Here is a 22832-nt window from a genome sequence, read left to right as displayed (position 1 = left end):
CCCAGAGTTATGCAGTTTCCTGCATGGAGCCTCCAACCTGAGTCCCCAGGTTGTCCATCGTTATACTTTCTGGGATCTTGCCACTGTGCTCAGGGCGCTTACTTGCCCTCCCTTTGAGCCACTACATCATGCGTCTTTACGACACCTGACTCTTAAAACTCTCTTCCTTATTGCCATTACCTCAGCCCTCAGGGTATCAGAAATTGCGGCCCTATCGGTCTGAGACAATTTGTGTACCATCCACTCAGACAGAGTTGTTCTCCATCTCGATCCGTAATTCATGCCGAAGGTTAATTCGTATTTTCACCGTGCCCAGGAAGTTCTCCTTCCAGACTTTTGTCCACACCCGAATCACCCAAGGGAGCGTCATTGGCACTCCCTCAATGTTTGGAGGGCAGTTAAGAGGTACATCAAATGCATGGCCCCCCTTCGCCGGTCGGAGGACTTGTTCGTCGCCTTCCACCAACCTCATTGGGTCGAAAGGTCACCTCGTCAACTATTGGGAGATGGATCAAGGCTTGCATCTCCCTTGCCTACGAACAGCAGGGCAGACCCATTCCTTCTCGAGTGACTGCACACTCCACACGTAGTGCGGCCACAACAGCGGTCTGGGCCACTTAGGCATCGGTGGAGGAGATCTGCAAAGCGGCAACTTGGGTGCCCCCATCATTATTTGTCAGACACTACAAATTGGACAAATTTGCATCCGTAGAAGCTGCCTTTGGCAGGAGAGTGTTGCAGGCCGTTGTTTCTGAGACACATTAAGGTTGAGTTGTTACTCCTTTTTTGTTCCCGCACTTGGACATATTTTGCTTGGGTATGGTTCTTGCTTGGACTCTCCAAGCAGCACACAGGAAAATGACCATTGGCTTACCAGAAGAGTTCTTTTCTGTGCGCTGCGGGAGAGTCCAATCCCACCCTGGGTTTTTTCCCCCTCACTTTCATCGGATTTGCTTTTCTTTTTTCATCTGTGGACGTTGTTGGGAAGGATAGAGCATTGACTTTGACTTATCTTTTCGGGACCATGCCCTCATTGAAAAACTGAACATACCAGGAGACGAGGAGGCATGGTCAGAAATTTCAATCCAGTCCATTGGGCAGAAGGACAGAATTTAACCCTTGCTTGGACTCTCCTGCAGCGCACAGAAAAGGACCCTTCAGGTAAGCCAATGGTTAATTTAGTCATCCCACAGAAGTTAAACCAGGATTGGCAGGAATCTAGAAATGGATATTATTAACTTGAAAAGTTTTCCTGTCAGCTGCACATGTCTTTTAGATTCTAAAAATCTTGTTTGTTATATTTTGCTATGCTAGCTAAATCGATTTGTAAAGGTACAGCTGACATTCTTTGAAAACAGTTGGCTTTCAGTAGGCAAAGCTGAACTGAAGAACTGCATGCCCATGCATAGCTATATATGTAACAGAATAACAGAGTTGATTGACTCCCTCTTCTTTGCGTCAACCACTTAGATATTGGAACAAGACCTCTAATCTTTCTTTTCATTAAATTAGGTATATCCAATTCCAGCAACCATTCTTTATCCGTATGTTTTAACCTGCAGTCCCCTTATCATCTTTATTCTTCTCTGCACTCTTCCAGAGTCTCAAAATCTTTTTTATATTGTGGTAGCCAAAGCTAGATGCAGTCTTCTAAGTGTGATCTTACCAAGGCATTATAAAGTGTATTAACACTTCATGTGATCTTGATTCTATTCTATCCTTCTGTTAATGCAGTTTAGGACTGTGTTGGCTTTTTTGGCAGCTGCAGCACATTGCTGGCTCACACTTAAGTGATTGTCCACTAGGACTCAAGATCCCTCTCACAGTTACTACCATTGAGCCAGGTACCACACATCCATACTATATCTGTGCACTTGATTTTTCTTGTCTAAATGCAGAATCTTACTTTTTTCACCATTTAATTTCATTTTCAAGTCTTGTCAAGATCCTTCTGTATCTTAAGCCTATCTTCTGGAGTGTTATCTATTCTTGCCATCTTGGTGACATCTGCACATTTGATCTGTCCCCTCATCCAAATCATGTAATGTAAAATTCCTCTACTAGTTTTAAATCTTCAATGGATTAACTGCAAAAAGAAAAGAAAAATAAGAAAGAAAAAGAAAGCAGAGGTTAATAGACCATTTTTAGCTTGATGCTTCATACATTCCCCTACCCAGGTGGTCTGTGTAGGGGAATTATGGTCAAATGGTCTGTTCTAAATATGTAGCAGCATTGATTTCAGCAGTTGAGAAAGGTTTTTGACATATTCGAATTTAGTAAACTACATTTCTATACTAAAATTAATGATAATGTTTTCATTTAAGTGGCTCTGAATTTTAGACATTTCATACAAATCCCTTTTTTTTTGCAAACATGGCAGTAGTCAAGTTTCATTGTCAAGTTTTTTCACACTGAGATAGATGAGGAGTAGTGTTATTTTTTTACTAAAGGTGGCTACTTTGAAAATATATACCAGCCCATGATGGGAATAGTTGTTAATATATAGCCCTTCTTTGTTTTGGTTGAACTGAAAATCTTCCAAGAAGCTGCTGTTGGTGGCATATTTTGGGAGAAGTGCAGTCCTTAATGGAACTTTATTTAAATAGAAGGAAGCATGCAGTGGGGTATCTCAAAAGGTTCGGTTTTAGATCCACTATTCTTCAACTTCTTCATAAATGACATAGCTGAAGGGATTGAAGGGGGAAGTCATTACATTTGCAGAAGATATCGAGAGTAAGGCCTTTCATTTAAGAAAGAAAAACCAAATGTACAGATATAGAGTAGGTGGTGCCTGGCTCAACAGCAGTAACTGTGAGAATGATCTAGGAGTCCTAGAGGAGAACTATTTAAGTATGAGCCAGCGGTGTGCCATAGCTGCCAAAATGGTTACATCCTAGGCTGAATCAATAGAGGGATAGTATCAATATTAATGTTACGTTAGTACTGCTTTATACTATACTGGTAAGACCACACTTGGAATATTATGTCCAGTTTCAGTCACCATGATACAAAAAATATGTTGAGACTCTAGAAAAAGTTCAGAGAAGAGCAGCAAAGGGAGTTAGGGGCATGAAGGCTAAACTATACAATGAATGTTTGTGGGAACTGGGAATGTCTAGTCTAATGAAGAGAAGAACTATGGGTGATATGATAAGAGTCTTCCAATATATGAAGAGCTGTCACAGAAAGGAGGGGTCAACCTAGTCTCCCAAGCATCTGAGAGCAAGATAAGAAGTAACCAGATGGAAGCTTAACAAGAAAGATCCAACCTAGTATTAAGGAGAAATATCCTGTCAGTGACAACAATTAATCAATGGAACAGGTCGCCTCCAGAAGTTGTGGGTACTCCATGACTGGAGGTTTTTAAGAAGAGATTGGACAACCATTTGGCTAATTGTTTAGCAGGGACTAGAAGACTTTCAAGATCCACTCCTATTGTGTTATTCTATGCTCTATGTAAGTAAGCAGAGTCCCTATACCAAGTCCTCTGTTTTGCACAAGTAGATCTTCCAAGCTGATGTACTTGAACTCAGAACAAACAAAATAAAATAGGTAATATAGAATAAAAAAATAAGAAAATGAAGAACTATTCTATTCTTGGGAATACTCTCCAGACATTCAATAACTTATAATGGTAGCAGTTTACATACTGCTCTTGCTTAGTTTGGGAGATTTTGTCTGTACTTCTTTTATCCTGGAAGAGTTATGTCAAATGCCATTGTGACATTCAGATAATAGAATTATATGCAAGAAATTTTCAATTTTCTCATGAACCTCATGAGAGACATTTGTAATTTTGGAATGTAACAGAGCAGTGATAGTAATCAGTGTTTTCAGGAATCAAAAAGTTTTTAGTAGAAAAGTGACAGAACTAATTTTGTGTTGTGTAGCTTAGTGCTGCTTTGCATGTCTGTTACCGAGTAAGCCTGAACTAATCTGCAAAATACCACATTTTCTAAAATTTAATTATAAAAACAAATTTGTTTCATTGATTCATGTTTACAGTAGTTATATAGTCATCCTACATAATTATAAAGTTTTGACGTAGCAGTGTTGGATAAAATTCCTACAATTATAATCAGTTTTCAAAATAACTGAATTTAGCTTTCTTCTAAATACAGGTATTTAGTAGTTAATTTTTTTTTAGTTCTTCAGTTAAAAGATGCCTACAAGTAATAATAAAAATTATTAGGAGAAGAAAAGAAATGTTTAAAGTTTCTTGAAAAAATCTTCTTGTGGAGATTACTGCAAAATTTGCATCTCTCTCATGAGCAGAACTGGGGATTATTCTGTAATATCTGTGAAATCCAGTCATTAAAATTCCAATAATTACTGTTAGCCTAATGTGAGACATTGTATCTATAATTACTTTCTGTCACAGTGTTGCTCTTTATACCAGTGAGTCTTACCAAATTCAAGAGTGTCTCTTGGATTTCCACATTCTACCTGTTGTTATAATGGACATCATTTATATCATTTTAACAGTTAGGTTATTGAATACTCCTCTGCATGAAACAATCAGTTGTTTTGTTTTGTTGTCCTGACAAATGTGTATAAAAGTTCTTAATATTACCTACAATCAATTGTTTTGATCATCACAATATCCCTTCTAGAATAATTTTCCATTCCTTTTCTTACACCTACTATGGAGTTATCTGCATGCTACAATATGTTTCTTCCAGTGATATTGTTCGTTTCTCTAGTATTGAAACTAACAATGCTGATGATTTATTTAGTCATTGTTCTTCCCTTGATATTATTGTCTTTTTCAGGAGTATAGATATTTGCTCCTGCAGTCTGAAATGTTTTCTTATAAGGTAGTTTGATGCAGCTAGGGTATGAAGATAGTGACTCCGAGATTACATCCTTAATTTCATTATCCATTTCATCCTCAAGGTGACCATTCTGCTTCTAAGATATTGATTAATGGTCTTTTGTTTCGAATACAGCCTTGCCTAAAGCCTTCTGGTTTTCCTAGATATGCTCAGAATAGAGTTAGAACTATAGAGAGCATACATGTAAATATGAGATTTAGTTCACAGTCTGCCAATTAGATAGCAATGTTGGGAGAGGCTGTTGCCAATCAGTAGAAACCATATAACCACTAAAATGGAGTTGCTAAAAAACCCACCGTGGTCGTAGGCTGTATCAACAGAGGGATAGTATCAAGATCACATGAAGTATTCATACCACTGATAAGATCACACTTATAATATTGCATCCTGTTCTGGTCAGTACAATACAAAAAGATACTGATCTAAAGCAGGGATGTCAAACTCAGGTATTCATGGCGGGATGTATCACAACTTCCCCCACTTTGCTAAACTGGGTGTGGACGTGGCCAGCATGCGATGCATTTGGCCCACAGCCCACGAGTTTGACACTCCTGGTCTAGAGAATACAGAGAAGAGGAACCAAGATGATTAAGGGACTGGAGGGTAAACTGTATGAATGCTTGTAGCTACGAGGTATGTCTAGTCTAACAAAGAGTAATATTAGGGGTGACATGAGAGTAGTCTTCCAATATTTGAGGGTTTGTCACAGAGAAGAGGGGCTTGACCTATTCTCCAAAGCACCTGAGGACAAGATAGGAAATAATGGATGGAAGATTATCAAAGAGAGATGAACCTAGAACTAAGAGAAATTTCCTGACAGTGAGAACAATCAGTGGAATGGATTGCTTCCAGAAGTTGTGGATGCAACATGACTGTAGGCTTTTAAGAAAGGATTGGACAGCTATTTGTCCAGAATGGTATAGGGTCTCCGGCTCGAGCAAGGGGGTTGGGCTAGATCAGCAATGGCGAACCTTTTTTGGCTCGCGTGCCACAAGTGGGTGGAGCGCAGGGGGGTTGGTGTGGGCGTGCCGCACCCATAATGCAATGCACGACCCCCCAATGTGCATGCGCGCACAACAGGTGCGATCCCCCCCATTTTTACATGCTTTTTTCATCCTCCCCAGGCTCCAGAGGCTTTATAGGCTTCAGGGACCGTCTGGAGGCTTCCCTGACGCATTTGGAGCGCTTAAAACGACCCTCCGAGGAAACCAGAAGTCACTTCCGGTTTGCTCGGAGGGTCGTTTTGAGTGCTCCGAAGGAATCAGGGAAGCCTCCGGACGGTCCCTGAAGCCTTCGGAGCGTTCAAAACGACCCTCCGAGCAAACCGGAAGTCACTTCCGGTTTGCTCGGAGGGTCGTTTTAAGTGTTCCGAAGGCTTTAGGAAAGCCTCCGGATGGTCCCTGAAACCTCCGGAGGGCCTCGGTGGGGGGGGGAAAGCTCTTTTCGCCCTCCCCAGGCTCCTATAAAGCCTCTGGAGCCTGGGGAGGGCGAAAAAATGGCTTTAAATGGCATGCACGCTGGCCAGCTGACAGGGCAGCGCCTCGCGTGCCCTGTCAAATGGCTCCGCGTGCCACCTGTGGCACACGTGCCATAGGTTCGCCATCACTGGGCTAGATCTATATCTCCAAGTCAATTCCAGTTATGTTATTTTGTATATATTGGACTAGAATGAAACAGTGGTTTTAAAAGTATTTTCTAGTTGTGTGTGTATGTATGCAGTAATAAATGTACTTTATGTATTAAATCAAATCAAATTGAAAATAGCTTTTAAAATGTGATCATGTTCCCCTAGATTAGCTCTAATATCTTTAGAATACTTCCTCCAAGTGAAAATCCTGATTTTGATCCAGAAGAGGATGAGCCTACATTAGAAGCTTCTTGGCCCCATATACAGGTAACTTCTTCAAATTTGTTTATTGATATTGAGTTTTATTAGGATTGCAGATATCAGATGCAATTTCAAACAAAGTCATGTTTTCTATGTCTTGTTGCTGTACTAGTAGTCATCGGGATTTCTGAAATCCAGCTCAGGTGACCCTGAAATTTTGTACTTTGTCATCTACAATCAGTTCTGCAACTACAAGTGAAACTTGAAAAATTAGAATATCATGCAAAAGTTCATTTATTTCAGTAATGCAACTTAAAAGGTGAAACTAATATATGAGATAGACTCATTACATGCAAAGCAAGATAGTTCAAGCGTGATTTGTCATAATTGTGATGATTATGGCTTACAGCTCATGAAAACCCCAAATCCACAATCTCAGAAAATTAGAATATTGTGAAAAGGTGCAATATTCTAGGCTCAAAGTGTCCCACTCTAATCAGCTAATTAAACCATAACACCTGCAAAGGGTTCCTGAGCCTTTAAATGGTCTCAGTCTGGTTCAGTAAGAATCACAATCATGGGAAAGACTGCTGACCTGACAGTTGTGCAGAAAACCATCATTGACACCCTCCATAAGGAGGGAAAGCCTCAAAAGGTAATTGCAAAAGAAGTTGGATGTTCCCAAAGTGCTGTATCAAAGCACATTAATAGAAAGTTATGTAGAAGGGAAAAGTGTGGAAGAAAAAGGTGGCCAAGCAGCAGGGATGACTACAGTCTGGAGAGGATTGTCAGGAAAAGGCTATTCAAAAGTGTTGGGGACTTTCACAAGGAGTGGACTGAGGCTGGAGTCAGTGCATCAAGAGCCATCACACACAGACGGATCTTGGACATGGGCTTCAAATGTCATATTCCTCTTGTCAAGCCACTCCTGAACAACAAACAACGTCTGAAGCGTCTTACCTGGGCTAAAGAAAAACAGACCTGATCTGTTGCTCAGTGGTCCAAAGTCCTATTTTCTGATGAGAGTAACTTTTGCATCTCATTTGGAAACCAAGGACCCAGAGTATGGAGGAAGAATGGAGAGGCACACACTACAAGATGCTTGAAGTCCAGTGTGAAGTTTCCACAGTCTCTGTTTATTTGGGGAGCCATGTCATCTGCTGGTGTTGGTCCACTGTGCTTCATTAAGTCCAGGGTCAAGACAGCTGTCTACCAGGAGATTTTGGAGCACTTCATGCTTCCTTCCGCAGACAAGCTTTATGGGGATGCTGACTTCATTTTCCAGCAGGTTTTGGCACCTGCCAAAAGCACCAAAACCTGGTTCAATGACCGTGGGATTACTGTGCTTGATTGACCAGCAAACTCGCCTGACCTGAACCCCATAGAGAATCTATGGGGCATTGCCAAGAGAAAGATGAGAGACATGAGACCGAACAATACAGAAGAGCTGAAGGCTGCTATTGACACATCCTGGTCTTCCATAACACCTCAGCAGTGCCACAGACTGATAGCTTCCATGCCACGCCACATTTGAGGCAGTAATTGCTGCAAAAGGGGCCCAAACCAAGTACTGAGTACATATGCATGCTTATACATTTCAGAGGTCCAATATTGTTCTATGTACACTCCTTGTTTTATTGATTGCATGTAATATTCTAATTTTCTGAGATTATGGATTTGGGGTTTTCATGAGCTGTAAGCCATAATCATCACAATTATGACAAATCATGGCTTGAATTCTCCTGCTTGCATGTGATGAGTCTATCTCATATATTAGGTTCATCTTTTAAATTGCATTACTGAAATAAGTGAACTTTTGCACGATATTCTAATTTTTCGAGTTTCACCAGTATATATATTTTTATATGCTCATGAATCTGTTTCAAACCATTCCACATGGTCGTCTTTTACCTTCCAGGATTCTGAAATGTTATTTTTCATCTTTGATTGACATTTTACCATTTCATTCAGTCCTACCTTCTGAAATGTAGGATCCACTTATCAGTAAAGTTACTGATTTGACTATTACCAAATTAAACCCTGGTTCTTCTTTATCCTCCATCTATAACTTGTTCCTGCCTCAGATGCTACTGATTATCTCCTCTGGCCTTAACTAGATTTAATTCTTTGACTTTTAACTTGAATTTAGTGAGGCAAACACCTCTGTATAATAAGCTTAATAAATCTTTTATTGGCTCTTCTATAGTAGTGGCCAAAATTGTGGAAACCTTTGGGGAAAAGTCTATTTTCTAAAACTAGCTAATAACACCACTTTTTTTTAGTAGGACCATAAAATTATATCTTAATGGAAAGATAATATAATCAAGAGTGTAATGCAATAACTTTTATGAAAAAGTTGCTAATAGAATAGCAGTTATAAAAAAGAAAAGTGAAGCAAGATATACAAAAATTATCACCATAGAAAAAAATGAAATGTACAAAAAATATCACCACGTCAGTTAATACTTAGCTAATTAACAATATTTAGCATGAATTACGGCCTTACGTTTTCTCGTGGAGTGAACCAAGTCTTTTACTTCTGCAGCTATTATAATGTGAAACCAATATTGAATGATAGCTTCTATTAACTAGGTTTTATTGCTGGGTCGCTTCTGACTAACAAGTTTCTTTAGTTGGCTTCATAGATTTTCAATTGGGTTAAGGTCTGGGCTATTCCCAGGCCATTCCAGCAGTGGAATATGATTATCTTGAAACTGCAAAAAGAAAAGTGGTGTTATTAGCCATCAAACCTCAAAAATAAACTTTTCTCAAAAGGATTCCACAATTTTGGCCACTACTGTAGAAGATTTTTTAAGTGTAATTGCCTTGAGGGTTGGCAAGAAGTTTGTGGGATTTATATTGGGTGTTGATAATGGTAACCTTCTTTTTGTTTCTCAACCTAAACTGCTTTAAGGTGTATGGACTTCAACCCCAGATTCCCTCTCCCCCCACAGCATGCTTTAAAGAAAGCCTTTAAGAAACCTAATTGTCTGAAAACAACTGCAAACATTAAGCATAAAACTACCCCCAGAAATTAATCTTTTTAAAAAGTGTTTTTAAAACTCTTTATGAACTCTGTTCAAAGATGGTTAGTGTTAAACCTGGTGCACTTATAATAAAAATATAGCACTAAAAAAAAGGAAAAATTGGCTATGTCATGAATAGGGAGATAATAAAAATGCAAAAGATCATATAGGAGAAAATATAATGGACACTTCAGAACACACCTGATTTCTTAACTATTTTCTGCACCAGACTTGAGAAAAGCTATTCCTGCAGCTTAAAGATTATAGTAATGGAGTAGGAATATGTGGTTTTAAGAGCCTGAACAGTTAATATTCTAGTTTAATATACTAGTTAATATGCTAATATGGCATGCTGAATTTTATTGAAATGGATTTCTGTCTTCTAATGGGCTTTATTAATATATGTAAAATGTATTACATGTCAAAATGTTTTTACAGCATTTATTATATTCTTTTATAGCTGGTATATGAATTTTTACTACGGTTTTTAGAAAGTCCTGATTTCCAACCTAGCATTGCGAAACGACATATTGACCAGAAATTTGTACAGCAGGTAAATTCATCTCAAATATATCGTTTTAGCTTAGATTATTTTTTTAAATGTAAATGTTTCTTTTATGGATAGAAGGTTCATTTTATTTCACAGAAATATTTTTAGACAAGCATATTTATATACTATAGAAAGGGAAGAAACGACATTTTTGAAGATACTCCTTTTGAGTTGCAAAGCAGTTATGTATTTTGCTTCCCATACTGTTGCAAAGTTTATAGAATCATAGGGTTGGAAGGCAGTTTGGAGGTCTTCTAGTCCAACCCCCTGCCCATACCACCCCACTCCCAAAGTTGGAGAGTGTGCACTCATTTCCCTTCTAACTACTGTTGAAGAATACGTTCCAAACAGTGCAGCACAATTTGGGGTGTTTCAAAAGAAGCACAGATTGTCAGCTAGAGTGCCTGCACAGGTAGTTTCCCACAAATCAGAGTTCAAACCAGCATTCTTTATATTGTTAGAGGGAGAAATAGAACAGTAATCTGTAAGACATGTAAGTTTGCCACTATTGAACTGTTGCTTTGAATTACATTGACGTGATTTTTTAAACTTATGGCAAAGGTAACTAAATAACAGTATTTGCATACCCTATGTAAACATTATTAATGTATGGAAATGCAATATTATATAAATAATATTAGCTCTTTTCCTTATTTTTAAGGTGAGGCAATACACATAGCATTTGTTAGCAATAATTACAGTGCCACCACACAACAGCTGTGGTTTGGTTAGTCTCAGTTTAGTCTTTCCTTGGTATTGAATTTGTTTGCCTAAGACCAAAGACTGTTTGTATTTCTATCTAAGTACTTGCTAATGTTGACTTTTGAAAGATTTACCCTATGAATTCTCTGCCATACATTTATTGTTGGCATTCTATTATTGAAGCCATTCTGAACTTACCTTAGGTTTATGTGGGAAGGTGTGGAACAAATTTGGTTGAACTTTTGTATACCAATTAGTGCTTATTGAAGTAATAAACTATACTTTATTAATAGCTGTTGGAGCTTTTTGACAGTGAAGATCCACGAGAGCGTGACTTTCTAAAAACAGTACTTCATCGAATTTATGGCAAATTCCTTGGATTAAGAGCATTCATCAGGAAACAAATCAACAATATTTTTCTCAGGTATAATATATACTATTTACAATCTTACTACCAACTTTTGTATATATTTAATTTGTACTTTAAAAAATACAGAATTAATAACCTACAACTTGTTCTTAATCTACTAATAACATATTTGGAGTTAAACTACTGAAAGGCTTTGGGTAATTAGCTTGCCCTCAACCCTCCCACAGGACAAATTGGCTTAATTACGGTACTTGAGGGTTTTTTAGTTCTAAAGGTTGTAAATGATTCAGAAGGTTAAAGCATCCTTTTTATGCCTGGTTTCTGTGGGACCTCTGGGTGGGACTGTTTGAGGCCACTTGTGCGCTGTAGGTTACCCCTTTCTGTTTTAGAGGTTTGTTGTGATCTACTTTGGATCTTACCCATAATGTGAATATCTATTTTAAAGCAAATTTCTTACATCAAATGGAAGGTGCATTCTGCTAAGGGTTTTCAGGAAAAATAGTAACCCCTCAACTCAGAGGTAGTATTCAGCAGGTTCTGACCAGTTCTGGAGAATCGGAACTGGAAATTTTGAGTAGTTTGGAGAATTGGTAAATACCACCTCTGACTGGCTCTACCCCCATCTATTCTCTGCCTCCTGAGTCCCAACTGATCAGGAGGAAATGGGGATTTAGCAGTAACCTTCCTATTGAGTGGGGTGGAAATGGAGATTTTACGGTATCCTTCCCCTGCCACGCCTGCCAAACCAAGCCAAGCCACGCCCACCAAGCCATGCCCACTAAGCCACGCCCACAGAACTGGTAGTAAAAAAAATTGAATCCCACCACTGTCTCACCTATCATGTGAAGATATTTAATTGTATTTTCTTCTTCACTGTTTGGTGAAACATTAACTGCAATTTTTTCAACAGGTTTATGTATGAAACAGAACGTTTCAATGGTGTTGCTGAGCTACTTGAGATACTTGGAAGGTAGGTTGATTTCTTCATCGCAGTTAGGAAGGACCAAGGTTAGCATCCATTTTTTTTTAACCAGTGGTTAAAGTTATCATCACCAACCCAATTGTTATCAGGCCTGCAGGGAGATAAAGATGCTGTAACTGGAATGAGCTCTTAGAGTTAATATACTCCTCGGAGGACCACAAATATTGCAAGAAGATTCCATGTGGACATTGGTACTGGTCTTAGAAAATCAGGCGCTTGAGTAAATATGCTTCTACAAAAACTTAAAGAGGTGTACTGTGAAGTTCAGATGACTTGCAGAATTGCTATATGGGGACATCATCTACAAAGAAACAATTAAAGTACGTTACACAGTATGCAATGTCACAGTATGTGTCTGCAATGTAGATAGTTCTCAATTTAATAACTGTAATTGATCCCACAATTATAGTTTTAAGTTGAGCCAGTTTTTAACAGGTCATCACATGGCCATCCTGATTTTATGTCTTTTTTTTTTGCAGCAGTCATAAAACAAGCCCATTGTTTGCAATGGGTGATTGCTAGAAACCAGGAGTAAAGCCTGATTTCCTATAAAAAACTAATACATTGTGGACATGTGACCATGTGATGCTGCAAATGGACATAAATGAGGGCTGGTTGCCAAGTGTCCAAAATGCAATTACATGATCATGGGAGAAGGGTTGGATGCCAGAACATTTCATTTGGGTCATAGTAACTTTTGGGGTGCTGTTATAATTTCAACTGTTTGCTAAGCAACTGGTCCTTAGACGAGGATTGCCTATAGGACAGATACTGCTAGTCTGATATCTTCCTTTCCCCTTTTATTTCAAACAGGATTTGATAATTTGACCAGAAAAGAAGGGGAGGAAAGAAAAGGAAATATTCTATGAGATCCATAAACTGCATGTAATTAATTTTACATTTAATGGAACAATTACAATTTTCCTGCAGTTCCAAATGTGTTTTTTTGAGTTGTAAATTTTTTCATACAGTGAAAGTCTTACAAATGACCTCAAGTTACTGCCAGTTGGAGTACTGAATCTGTCCTACTTAAAGCACTTTTTTCTCAGTTGGTGGAATCTGCAGTTGGTGCTCATATAGGGAACCAAGCAGCCAAATTAGTGGATACAAACAAGCAGCATCTAGGATTTGCTTATTTGTAGCCACTAATTTCAGCAACAAGGTTCGAAAAGTAACTGGTCCTTACTACCCTGTGGGTAATAGAGCTGGTCTTGTTCTATGTATTTATAGGAATAGTGTTGTTCAAAATCTTCATAATAAAACATAAACTTAATAATACACATTTATTATATGTATTGCTGTATTGTAATAGGTTTTCATGTTGAATTTGTTTTCCCCCTCAGTATTATCAATGGTTTTGCATTGCCACTGAAAGCGGAACATAAACAATTCCTTCTGAAGATTCTTATTCCCATGCATACTGCAAAGGGATTAGCTTTATTTCATGCACAGGTATGTTGATCTGAACAAATAAAATATTGCATGTTGAAGCTCAAGTAATATTGCAGTTATACTTATTTAATTGCCCAAGTTGAGTGTTTTAGGGCCAGAGGTAATTATTTAAAGATACATAACTTGAATATATTTCACACAGTGGAAAATCAGAATGAGTATTTATTTGCACACTGCTAAAGTTTTTATGAACTGATATTGTAAAATAAATAAACATTGTTTTCAACTACTTGTACCTTTGAATTTATTATCTGTTAGTGATTGTATGCTGTGATTTTAAAAATAACTTACCTGTATTCTTCTATGGGCATAGCTTGAAATCCCTGCTTCCCAAGGTGTTTGATAGAAGAGTTAAACAGGGTACTAACCAATAACACTAAATAGTAATGATTTACCTTCTGAGAGATGTATCTGATGATACATTTGCGTGTGGCACTTGGGAAAGTGTTCTCTTTTTTACTTGGCAACTGAGTTTGTGGCATTCATTGTGATCCTGTGCTACACGATGCTTATAAGAGTCTTTATTTTTCAAAACTAAAGATTTAAAATGTTACTTTAATCTATAATGTATAAAACATTAAAGAGGTGTACTGTGAATTCAAACAATCAGTGACATCATTTTTTCTCTTCATTAAAGGTATTGTTATACTAGTCTTTGAAATAAAAAAAACACGTTAGGATTTATGTCCAAATATGCTTGGTATTCAGAGAAGATGGGACAAATGTTTGTATAGTCTATAAGCTTCCAAAAGAGGCTCAGTGCAGACACAAAACCATACATATGAATGACAGATGATCATTCAAATAATATGTTACAGATAACCTTTTAAAAAAAATTATGAGAATTTAATAATCCTGTAATGAACTATGAATTTTCAAAAACTTTTTTTTAAAGCTGGCGTACTGTGTTGTTCAATTCTTGGAAAAAGATATGGCATTAACAGAGCCGGTAAGTATTGTTGTTTTTGTCTCTCTTTGAACTTTTGCAATATAGCTCAAACTTAGATCTAGCAAATAATAACGATTATACAAACCGCTGCACCAATGTGGTTCAGCAACTAGTTTTCAGCAAGAAATTATAATTCACATGTAGCCTCTAAAGAACATCCTGCTGTTATTTACAGTGTATCAATAGAATAAGAATGGAAGACTTTTCCATACATGTGCCCCAGGAATTAAGACAAGACACTTGCTTAGTGTCCATGGCAAACCCTGACCAGAGTCCTGGTATCTTCATTTGTTTGAGTTTAGAAGTGCTTTGCTTTTAAAGCAAGTAATTGGTTTTCAACTATTGTTTATGAAATGTGTTTTAACTCTACAGATATTTCTAAAACCAGCCTGTTCGTTACTTGTGTTGTCATACTGAATCTACTTATACAGTAATTTATAACTGCAGTAATTACCAGTATATAGTTGGTTATATTAATACAACAGATATACATTCAAAATTTGAAATTGTTTAAATATATAATTGGACAGCTATTTACCAGAAGTGGCCCCTTACTTTAGAATGCTGATAAAATAATATGTAATAACAGGGTAAGGGGAAAAGCTGAGTATTGTAAATAAATATTGTACCAGCAATTTTAGAACAAAGAGTATTCAAAGCCTTCACCAAATGATATCATCTATCATCAGTTTGAATCAGGAGAAAATAATGTAAAATGTAAATGAAATTGAATTCTGTGGTTTATAACTCTGTGAACTGGTTGTACAAAGGTTGTGATCATAAATAACAAAAGAGAAGATTGCAATGGTATAAACATACACAACACCTGAGCATTTTAAATATATTATTATAAAGTAGAATTGATTAATCATATGCATGTTTATTAAAAAGTACAGTTGTCTGCAGTAGTTTATTTCAAGTAATTAAAGTTTCATTAAAATTGCTTAGAAGCTTTCAAACTGCCATTTACCTTTATTAAATATTTTATTAAATATTTTTGGAAACTATGTCGCCTTTCCACAGTCCTACAGAGCAATAAGGCTGTGACACAAAATATGTCTCTATTCTTTAGCAGTTGAAACATTGAAGGGATGCAGCCTTTTAAAGTGAAAATACTCTGTGGTTACACATGAATAATAGTACTTAATAGCCTTTTTTCTATGGATTTTATTTTCCACTGAAAAGCCTATTTAAGGAATGATTGAGAAATAGACTTAAATAGGAAAAGGGACAGGTGATAGAAATTCTAGAGCAGAGGTCCCGAAACTTTTTGGCACCAGGGACCGGTTTCACCTAAGAAATTTTTTCCACAGACCGAGGTGGGGGGGGGGGAGTGGTTTCAGTTTCAGCTACTGCTCATGTCCAGCTTTGTGATCCGGTTCCTAACAGCCAAAAGGGGACCCCTGTTGTAGAGAAAACGTAGGCATTTTATTTTTAAAAATGTTACATGCAGTTATTATGTCTGACTGAGCCCTAAAGTGATGTGTCTGTCTGCATTTGTTGTATAAATCCCGTCAGTTATCCTTAAATTCAAGAAATCATTGTTAACCTATGATGGTTTAATGTGATCAGTGAATCCAATAATTCGGAACAAAATCCATTTTTTAAGATATACCTGTGTTAAATACAATGAACAAAATGATTGAATTTAGCAAATCTAAAGGCAGCCATTTCACCATTCAAGTATCAGTTTTCATAGGTATGCTCTGATGAGTTTTTATTTTTGCCCAGGTTATCAGAGGATTACTGAAATTTTGGCCAAAAATATGCAGCCAGAAAGAGGTAAATTTAATTATTTTTCTAAAACATTATACTAAAATCAATTTATTATAGCTCAGCAGGTTTATTCCAGCTGTAATATAGACAATGCATAAAGTCTCCATTTTCATCTTAAGAAAACTAACTTGGTACACTAAGGAAAGCCTTAAACATGGTCCTTCTTTGGAAGAATCATGTGAGATTAGAATTTTTACTTACCTGTCTGTGATAAGGCAGCATGACAGGTTATTATGCAGAACCTGGGTATTCTCTTTGAACCTCCTCCAAATGCAACTTCCCAGGCTGATACACTTCAAAATGTGCTTTTGAGGGAGGTTTGCAGAGTTTTCACTCCTTTTCTAGTATGTATATGCTGCCTATTTATGGACCTTGAGAAAGGAGAGAAAAACAGATCCGAGTCTTGCATGCAAATTTTAGACTGGGAGGAAATGTGCCCTGCATATTCTTAAAAAATAAGTATTGCATTGTGTTAAATTGGAAATAATTAAATGTTATCTTTTAAGAATTAAATGACTATTGAAATCCTACTGCAAAAAGATAATAATGTATTTGTACCTTTCCATATTATATAGTAGTACATAGTACAGTTTTATATGTAATAATGCATAGAATATATAAATACTGTTCACATTTTGTTTTACATAATTGTAGTCATGTTGTTGAGTATAGACTTTATGAACTATATGTTATTTTAACATAGAAAATATTTGTGCTTACAACTGTTTAGCTCTGAATCACAATCTGAGTATCTGTGTAAACCTGTATTTATCCATATAAAATCCTGGGAGTTTTTAATTTAGGTAATTTTTAAACCATTTACTAGACTAGAGAATCTTAGTAAGAATACTAGATCTGTAGCATTACTGATATTTAAAAGTTGAGGAATTTGTTGATAATCTGGGTTGTTTCAGTAATTGATATCAAATTAAGGATATTTAATTTATGTTTTAAAAATCATGGGCAAATAGAATTAGTGTAGATTACAGAAAATCCTAGATTAAAAACAAATCAGTCAATTGTTTTTCTGTATGCTAATGATGTTATCATACAAGCCTTTCTTGCCTAAATATTTTTTTCTTTGTAATAGGTCATGTTTTTAGGTGAAATTGAAGAAGTTCTGGATGTAATAGAACCAACACAGTTCAAAAAAATACAAGAGCCTCTTTTTAAACAGATAGCAAAGTGTGTGGCAAGTTCACATTTTCAGGTAATAACTTGAGATTTTCTTTAATTAAAAATTGGATACTAGCCAAAGCCAATCTCATTGTCCTGATATTTTAAATGTGTATTTCAGATTGCAGAAAGGGCTCTGTACTTTTGGAATAATGAATACATTCTTGGTCTAATTGAAGAGAACATTGATACAATTTTGCCAATTATGTTTTGCAATTTATATAAGATCTCCAAAGAACACTGGAATCCGTATGTACTTCTTACTGTTTAACCTTTTAAAATGTTTTTATGTATTGCGGATTAGTTTTAGATTTAAATCCTTTTGGTTTGTAGTGCACAAACACCATGTTAAAAGAATGCACTTTGTATATGACAATGCATGAGAATTTCATTGTCTGCACAGAACTGCAAGCACTGAATCATTGATACTGCTACTTGAAAGATCTGTTTTGAAATGATTTATTATATACATTGTCATAAAATCATAAAATTGGAAGTGACTTCAATTCCTCTAGTGCAAACCCTCTGCTCAGTACAGGATCCATTAGAGCATTTCTGATAGATGACCATCCAATCTATTTTTGACAACCTCCAGTGAAGAAGATATCTCTTTATGAGGCAATCTGTTCCACTGATTGATAGTTCTTATGATAGGAAATTCCTCCTCATATGGCTCATGGAATCTACTTCCTTATACTTTCAGCCTAGGGTTCTGGTAGTTCCCCACAAGACAAAAGAGAACAGATATCATCTAATGACATATTTCCCCTCAATCGGCTTTTACACAGGCTGAATCTATCCATTCTTTTAACCATTCCTCATAGGATTTCATTTCCAGCCCATATCACCTTGGTACCATCCTTTGAATTTCTTTCAGTTTATGGTTTTCCTTTTTGGAGTTCAGTGTCCAAGCAGGATAGTGTTGTGGGTGGGATCTTATGAAGACAGAATAGAGTGGGACAATTATTCAATCCCATGATCTTTATATTCCTGTGTATATATTCCAAAATAGCATTTGCATTGTCAACAAATGCATCAAATTGTTAACCATTGCTTAATTTGTGATCTGCTTGAACACCCAGATCCTTTTCATGTTACTTCTGTAAAACAGATTTCCCCCATTGTTTTGTTTGTTTGTTTTATTTTTCTCCTTCAGAAACTTTTATTTGGATTACTGTTTAAATCTGTAGTTTTTTTTTAAATCTTCCCTTTCTCTTTTGAAGTTTTAGCTAGCCCTAGTTTTTATGCCATCTGCAGATTTGGTAGTCATCCCCTCAACTCCATCCAGTCACTTGGTTGAGTTGGGCAGCCATAGTAATTGAATAAATAAAAGATAAACAAACTCCAGATTAGTAATAAAAATGTTGGTCCCAAGACAGATTTGTGGCACTCCATATTATGCTCTGTCCAGATTGATAAGGAGACATTTATGAATGGCCATTCAGCCAATTATAAATCCATGCAACCGTGATATCATCTAACCCATATTTTACAATTTTATTGAGGATTTCATGAGAGGCTTTGTCAAATGCTTTGCTGGGGTCAAGGTACAACTTTTCAGCCAAAATGCAATAAAATGTTACTTACAGAGTATAGTCAAAACTATGACAGGAACCAACTACTTAAAAATCTAAGACATTTTAAAAGCTCAATATGGTATGTAGGGTTATGTAAACAGGTTTCAAGTCACTGACTTGGGACTCTTCTCCATCCCTAAACTATTATCCACAATATTTGATGGCAGAGGTTTTTTTTTCTGAGAATGGACATCAGTAGATTCATTCCCAAAGTTAAAAATCTGATACCACGGAAGCCTTCTTAGGAAGGCATTCTATAATCAAAATAATGTTATGTTAAAATTAATAAAATGCTTGTTATAACTTATAAAGGAATTGACATGTTAATGGAAACTCATTCTCAACAAAATCACTTTACTGGTCAGATAATCTTATCTCTTGATTTTTCATTTATTACCAAGCAAATTTAGTTGAAATACTAAATATATAAATATTTTTGCTTTTTGTACTTTGTGTTAGATTTGGGCAGCCCCCTTTGTAAGCGCACTTGACTTTGACTTATATTAAATTGTAACTTTGCTGCTATTCATTATGATGATAATCTCATCATACTGTTGTTTTAAGTTTGAGTGAAGACAAACAAGTCTAATGTACATGCTTTGAGTTTGCAGACCCCATCATTTCAAAAGCATGATTGTTTCTTTTATGTGAAACGGTGTCAAAACTAAAGCAAAAGCTAGATAATAAGACTAGATGATAGAATATATCTATTAACCATATTTTTGCAATTTACCCTGTTCTAGGACCATTGTAGCATTAGTATATAATGTGCTGAAAACACTGATGGAGATGAATGGGAAACTATTTGATGAACTCACAAGCACTTACAAAGCAGAAAGACAAAGGTACACTTTTCCAATGTGTTTACAAACATGTGCCTGAAACAGTCTTCCGGATTAATGTTGATTTGACATTAGAATAAACAAATAGTTTTACAAATGGATGATATCTTCCTACTATTCACATTAACAATGTTTATCCATTTCTTCTAAATAAATGCATCCCTTCCTTAATCCCATTTCTCCTAAGGGGCCTTGCTTAGGATACTTAGCCTTGTCTTGTACTTAGCACTTTTCCTGCTACACATCCAGTCCTTTCCTTTTCACTTTTGCTTTTGCAAGGATTTATGCTTATGAGATTTTCTGATCAAGGGCTGTTGCAGTTTTTCTCTTTCCATATAATGGCACAAATTCTTTCTTTTTACTAACCCACTGTTTACTGTAAATCCGCCTAGCTTTTGCTCTAGGGGCATCTTACCAACTATATGTTGAGACATCAGCCTGCACATCCATATAAGATGCTTTCATCAGCAAAACCTTTGGGACATCTCCAGCTGCTATTAGTGGGGTAATTAGCAGGCATGTGGGACACAAGCTTTCCTATGCTTTCTTACTTCAACATTTTTTCTCTGTTGAGATTTTGTTGCTCTGTATGGCAATGTGCTTCTGTTAAGTTTGTTTTTACATATGTACAGGTGGGCTTCTGTTGAGTGTATGGAAGGAAATGTTGGTAAGGAAGTAGCCCAAATAGTAATACAGAGTTAATCTATTCAGGATGGGTCTTTTCTGTGCTGTAGCTCCACTCCAAATTGTTTGAGAAGCTGTAGTCATCTAGTTTAATAGTGTCACTTATTTTGTCCTCCTAATAATTTCTTATTAATTAATGGATAAAAGACAAATTTAGGGTTATGCTAGTAGAACTATAATTTACTAGTCCCTATCAGTCAGACTTCACTTTCCAGGAAGAAATGAAATACATTTTCCTGGAGATGTTTCCCTGCTGGGGAAGCCTGGAACACCACGTGATGTAAATGCTAAAGAAGTGTTTCTGAACCTCAGCAACTTTTAATATGTGTGGACCTTAACTCCCAGAATTCCTCAGCCAGCTACAGAGGATGGCTTGCTATAGGCTGCCAATCTGACCAGTCCTGATCTTGAGACACTTTAGTTAAAACTAAATATCTTAAATTAAGGGTGTATTCAGAGTATCTTTTTAAAAACCTTCATGCTTTACTTCCTATTGGGGGGAAAATCAGTGTGGTTAGCATAGAGTCCTACAATGCTATGGGTTAAAGGCAAAAATATGCTGCGGAATGCATAAGAGACATGTATGTAGCCTTGTCTGTAATTCCTTAAACACACCTGTTCCTGGAATCATAGTATAGCTGGATGTTCCTGAGAAGAGATGCAGCTCCAGGTAGACCTTACTGACTGCCTTATGGAATGACCATTCAAAGTTATGACAGTACTGGAAAAATAAACAATTTTGCCATCATCTAGTTACTTTTAAAGGGTTTCTTTCTCGGTCATGTGTTTGCCATTACAGTCAATTAGTATGCATTGTTCTGACATTGACCTCTGAATGGCTATTGGAGAAGAAGGGGATTACAAGTGTTGAAGCAAGCACACAACGGGGAATCCACATTGAATAGAATGTACTAATGCCAGTTGTTTGCCCAGCACACTTGCAGCCCAGTCCCTGGTGTGCTAAACAAATAGCCAGTGCCACCAAATTCTTTCCAATGTATATTCCCTATTGTGTGCTGGCTAACTCTTGTAATCTTGTCCTCTCCAATGAATGTAAATGCATAATTCCCTTCTTGCTAATTATCCCAGCAACACATGAGCATTCTAAAGGGTGGAGAAGTCAGGAATAAAGTAAGCACAGTTGCTTTTCACTTAGTAACTAAGATGCTGGTCACAGCTGTGATCACTAAACAGGTACTACTAGTATTTAAAGGAGTTGCAAAAAGGTTCTGTTTGAGCGCCTCTGAAGCACTGAATGTTGAGCACGGTGCCAACTTGTGGCGTCACATTGCCATCACATGACCTATCACAACGTTTTTCCCCTTTGCAGAGCTGGATGTGGCCTGTGCATGACGTATCTGGCTCACAGTCCACCAGTTTGACACCCCCGTTCTTGAGCATCTAAAAATAAACTGCCGACTCTTGACTTTTTTGAGTAAAATATCAGAAAAATCCTACTAGAACAGCTGATCTTTATATGGGATGATCAGACTTAGTTTAATTAATGGCAGGTGTGTGCTGACATCAGTTTGAATGTGATTGGTTAATTCTGAACATATCCCTACTTATAAGAGAGTGTGACCTATTGCAGCCACTTTATTCTAGTTTTTTTTTAATTTCCCCCCTTAACAGATTTCAGTTTGTTTTTAATTGAATCGTACAGTCAATGTTATATTAAGGGTGGAAAAAATTCTGAAATATCTTGGTCTGGGTTTTTTTTACATCTCAAAAAAACGAGTATATTTTAACAGGGATATATAGACTTTCTATATCTACTGTATATACTTATGTGGCTTATTCAAGGAGACTATGTTTTAGCAACAAATCCAAACTTTTAAAATCTTTTAAAAAAATTTTTTTTAAAGGGAACAGTATGCTCAAGACATACTGTTGTTTCTGGTTTAAGCTTGAGATGTATAGTTTGAAAATTCAATATATAATTTTAGTAGAAACCCCTAAAATTAGAATGTGTTAACATAACTTGCTCCATTCTTTGTCTAAGGTGTTTTTGAATAGGAAGAATGGAGAACAGTGTTTGAAAATACCCAAGAAATTGCTGTGAAATCCAGCCATAAAGGCTTTT

At 36.7% G+C, this 22832-nt stretch overlaps 1 protein-coding gene across 1 annotated transcript in view; it reads left to right on the top strand.

Moving 5' to 3' along the window:
- PPP2R5A (protein phosphatase 2 regulatory subunit B'alpha) overlaps nucleotides 1-22832 on the top strand; it is a 54405-nt gene that overhangs the window by 29505 nt on the left and 2068 nt on the right. The window contains exons 3-12 of the mRNA XM_081944172.1: nucleotides 6628-6729; nucleotides 10150-10242; nucleotides 11235-11365; nucleotides 12222-12281; nucleotides 13637-13745; nucleotides 14641-14694; nucleotides 16426-16476; nucleotides 17561-17680; nucleotides 17768-17895; nucleotides 19967-20068. Of these exons, the coding sequence (XP_081800298.1) occupies nucleotides 6628-6729; nucleotides 10150-10242; nucleotides 11235-11365; nucleotides 12222-12281; nucleotides 13637-13745; nucleotides 14641-14694; nucleotides 16426-16476; nucleotides 17561-17680; nucleotides 17768-17895; nucleotides 19967-20068 (950 nt within the window). The remainder of the gene's footprint in view (nucleotides 1-6627; nucleotides 6730-10149; nucleotides 10243-11234; nucleotides 11366-12221; nucleotides 12282-13636; nucleotides 13746-14640; nucleotides 14695-16425; nucleotides 16477-17560; nucleotides 17681-17767; nucleotides 17896-19966; nucleotides 20069-22832) is intronic.

Source organism: Natrix helvetica (genome assembly GCF_964273705.1).
Source record: "Natrix helvetica genome assembly, chromosome: 2".
Lineage (NCBI taxonomy): Eukaryota > Metazoa > Chordata > Lepidosauria > Squamata > Natricidae > Natrix > Natrix helvetica.
Note: the sequence above shows the minus strand (reverse complement) of the source record. Positions and strands in the feature narration are given on the sequence as shown.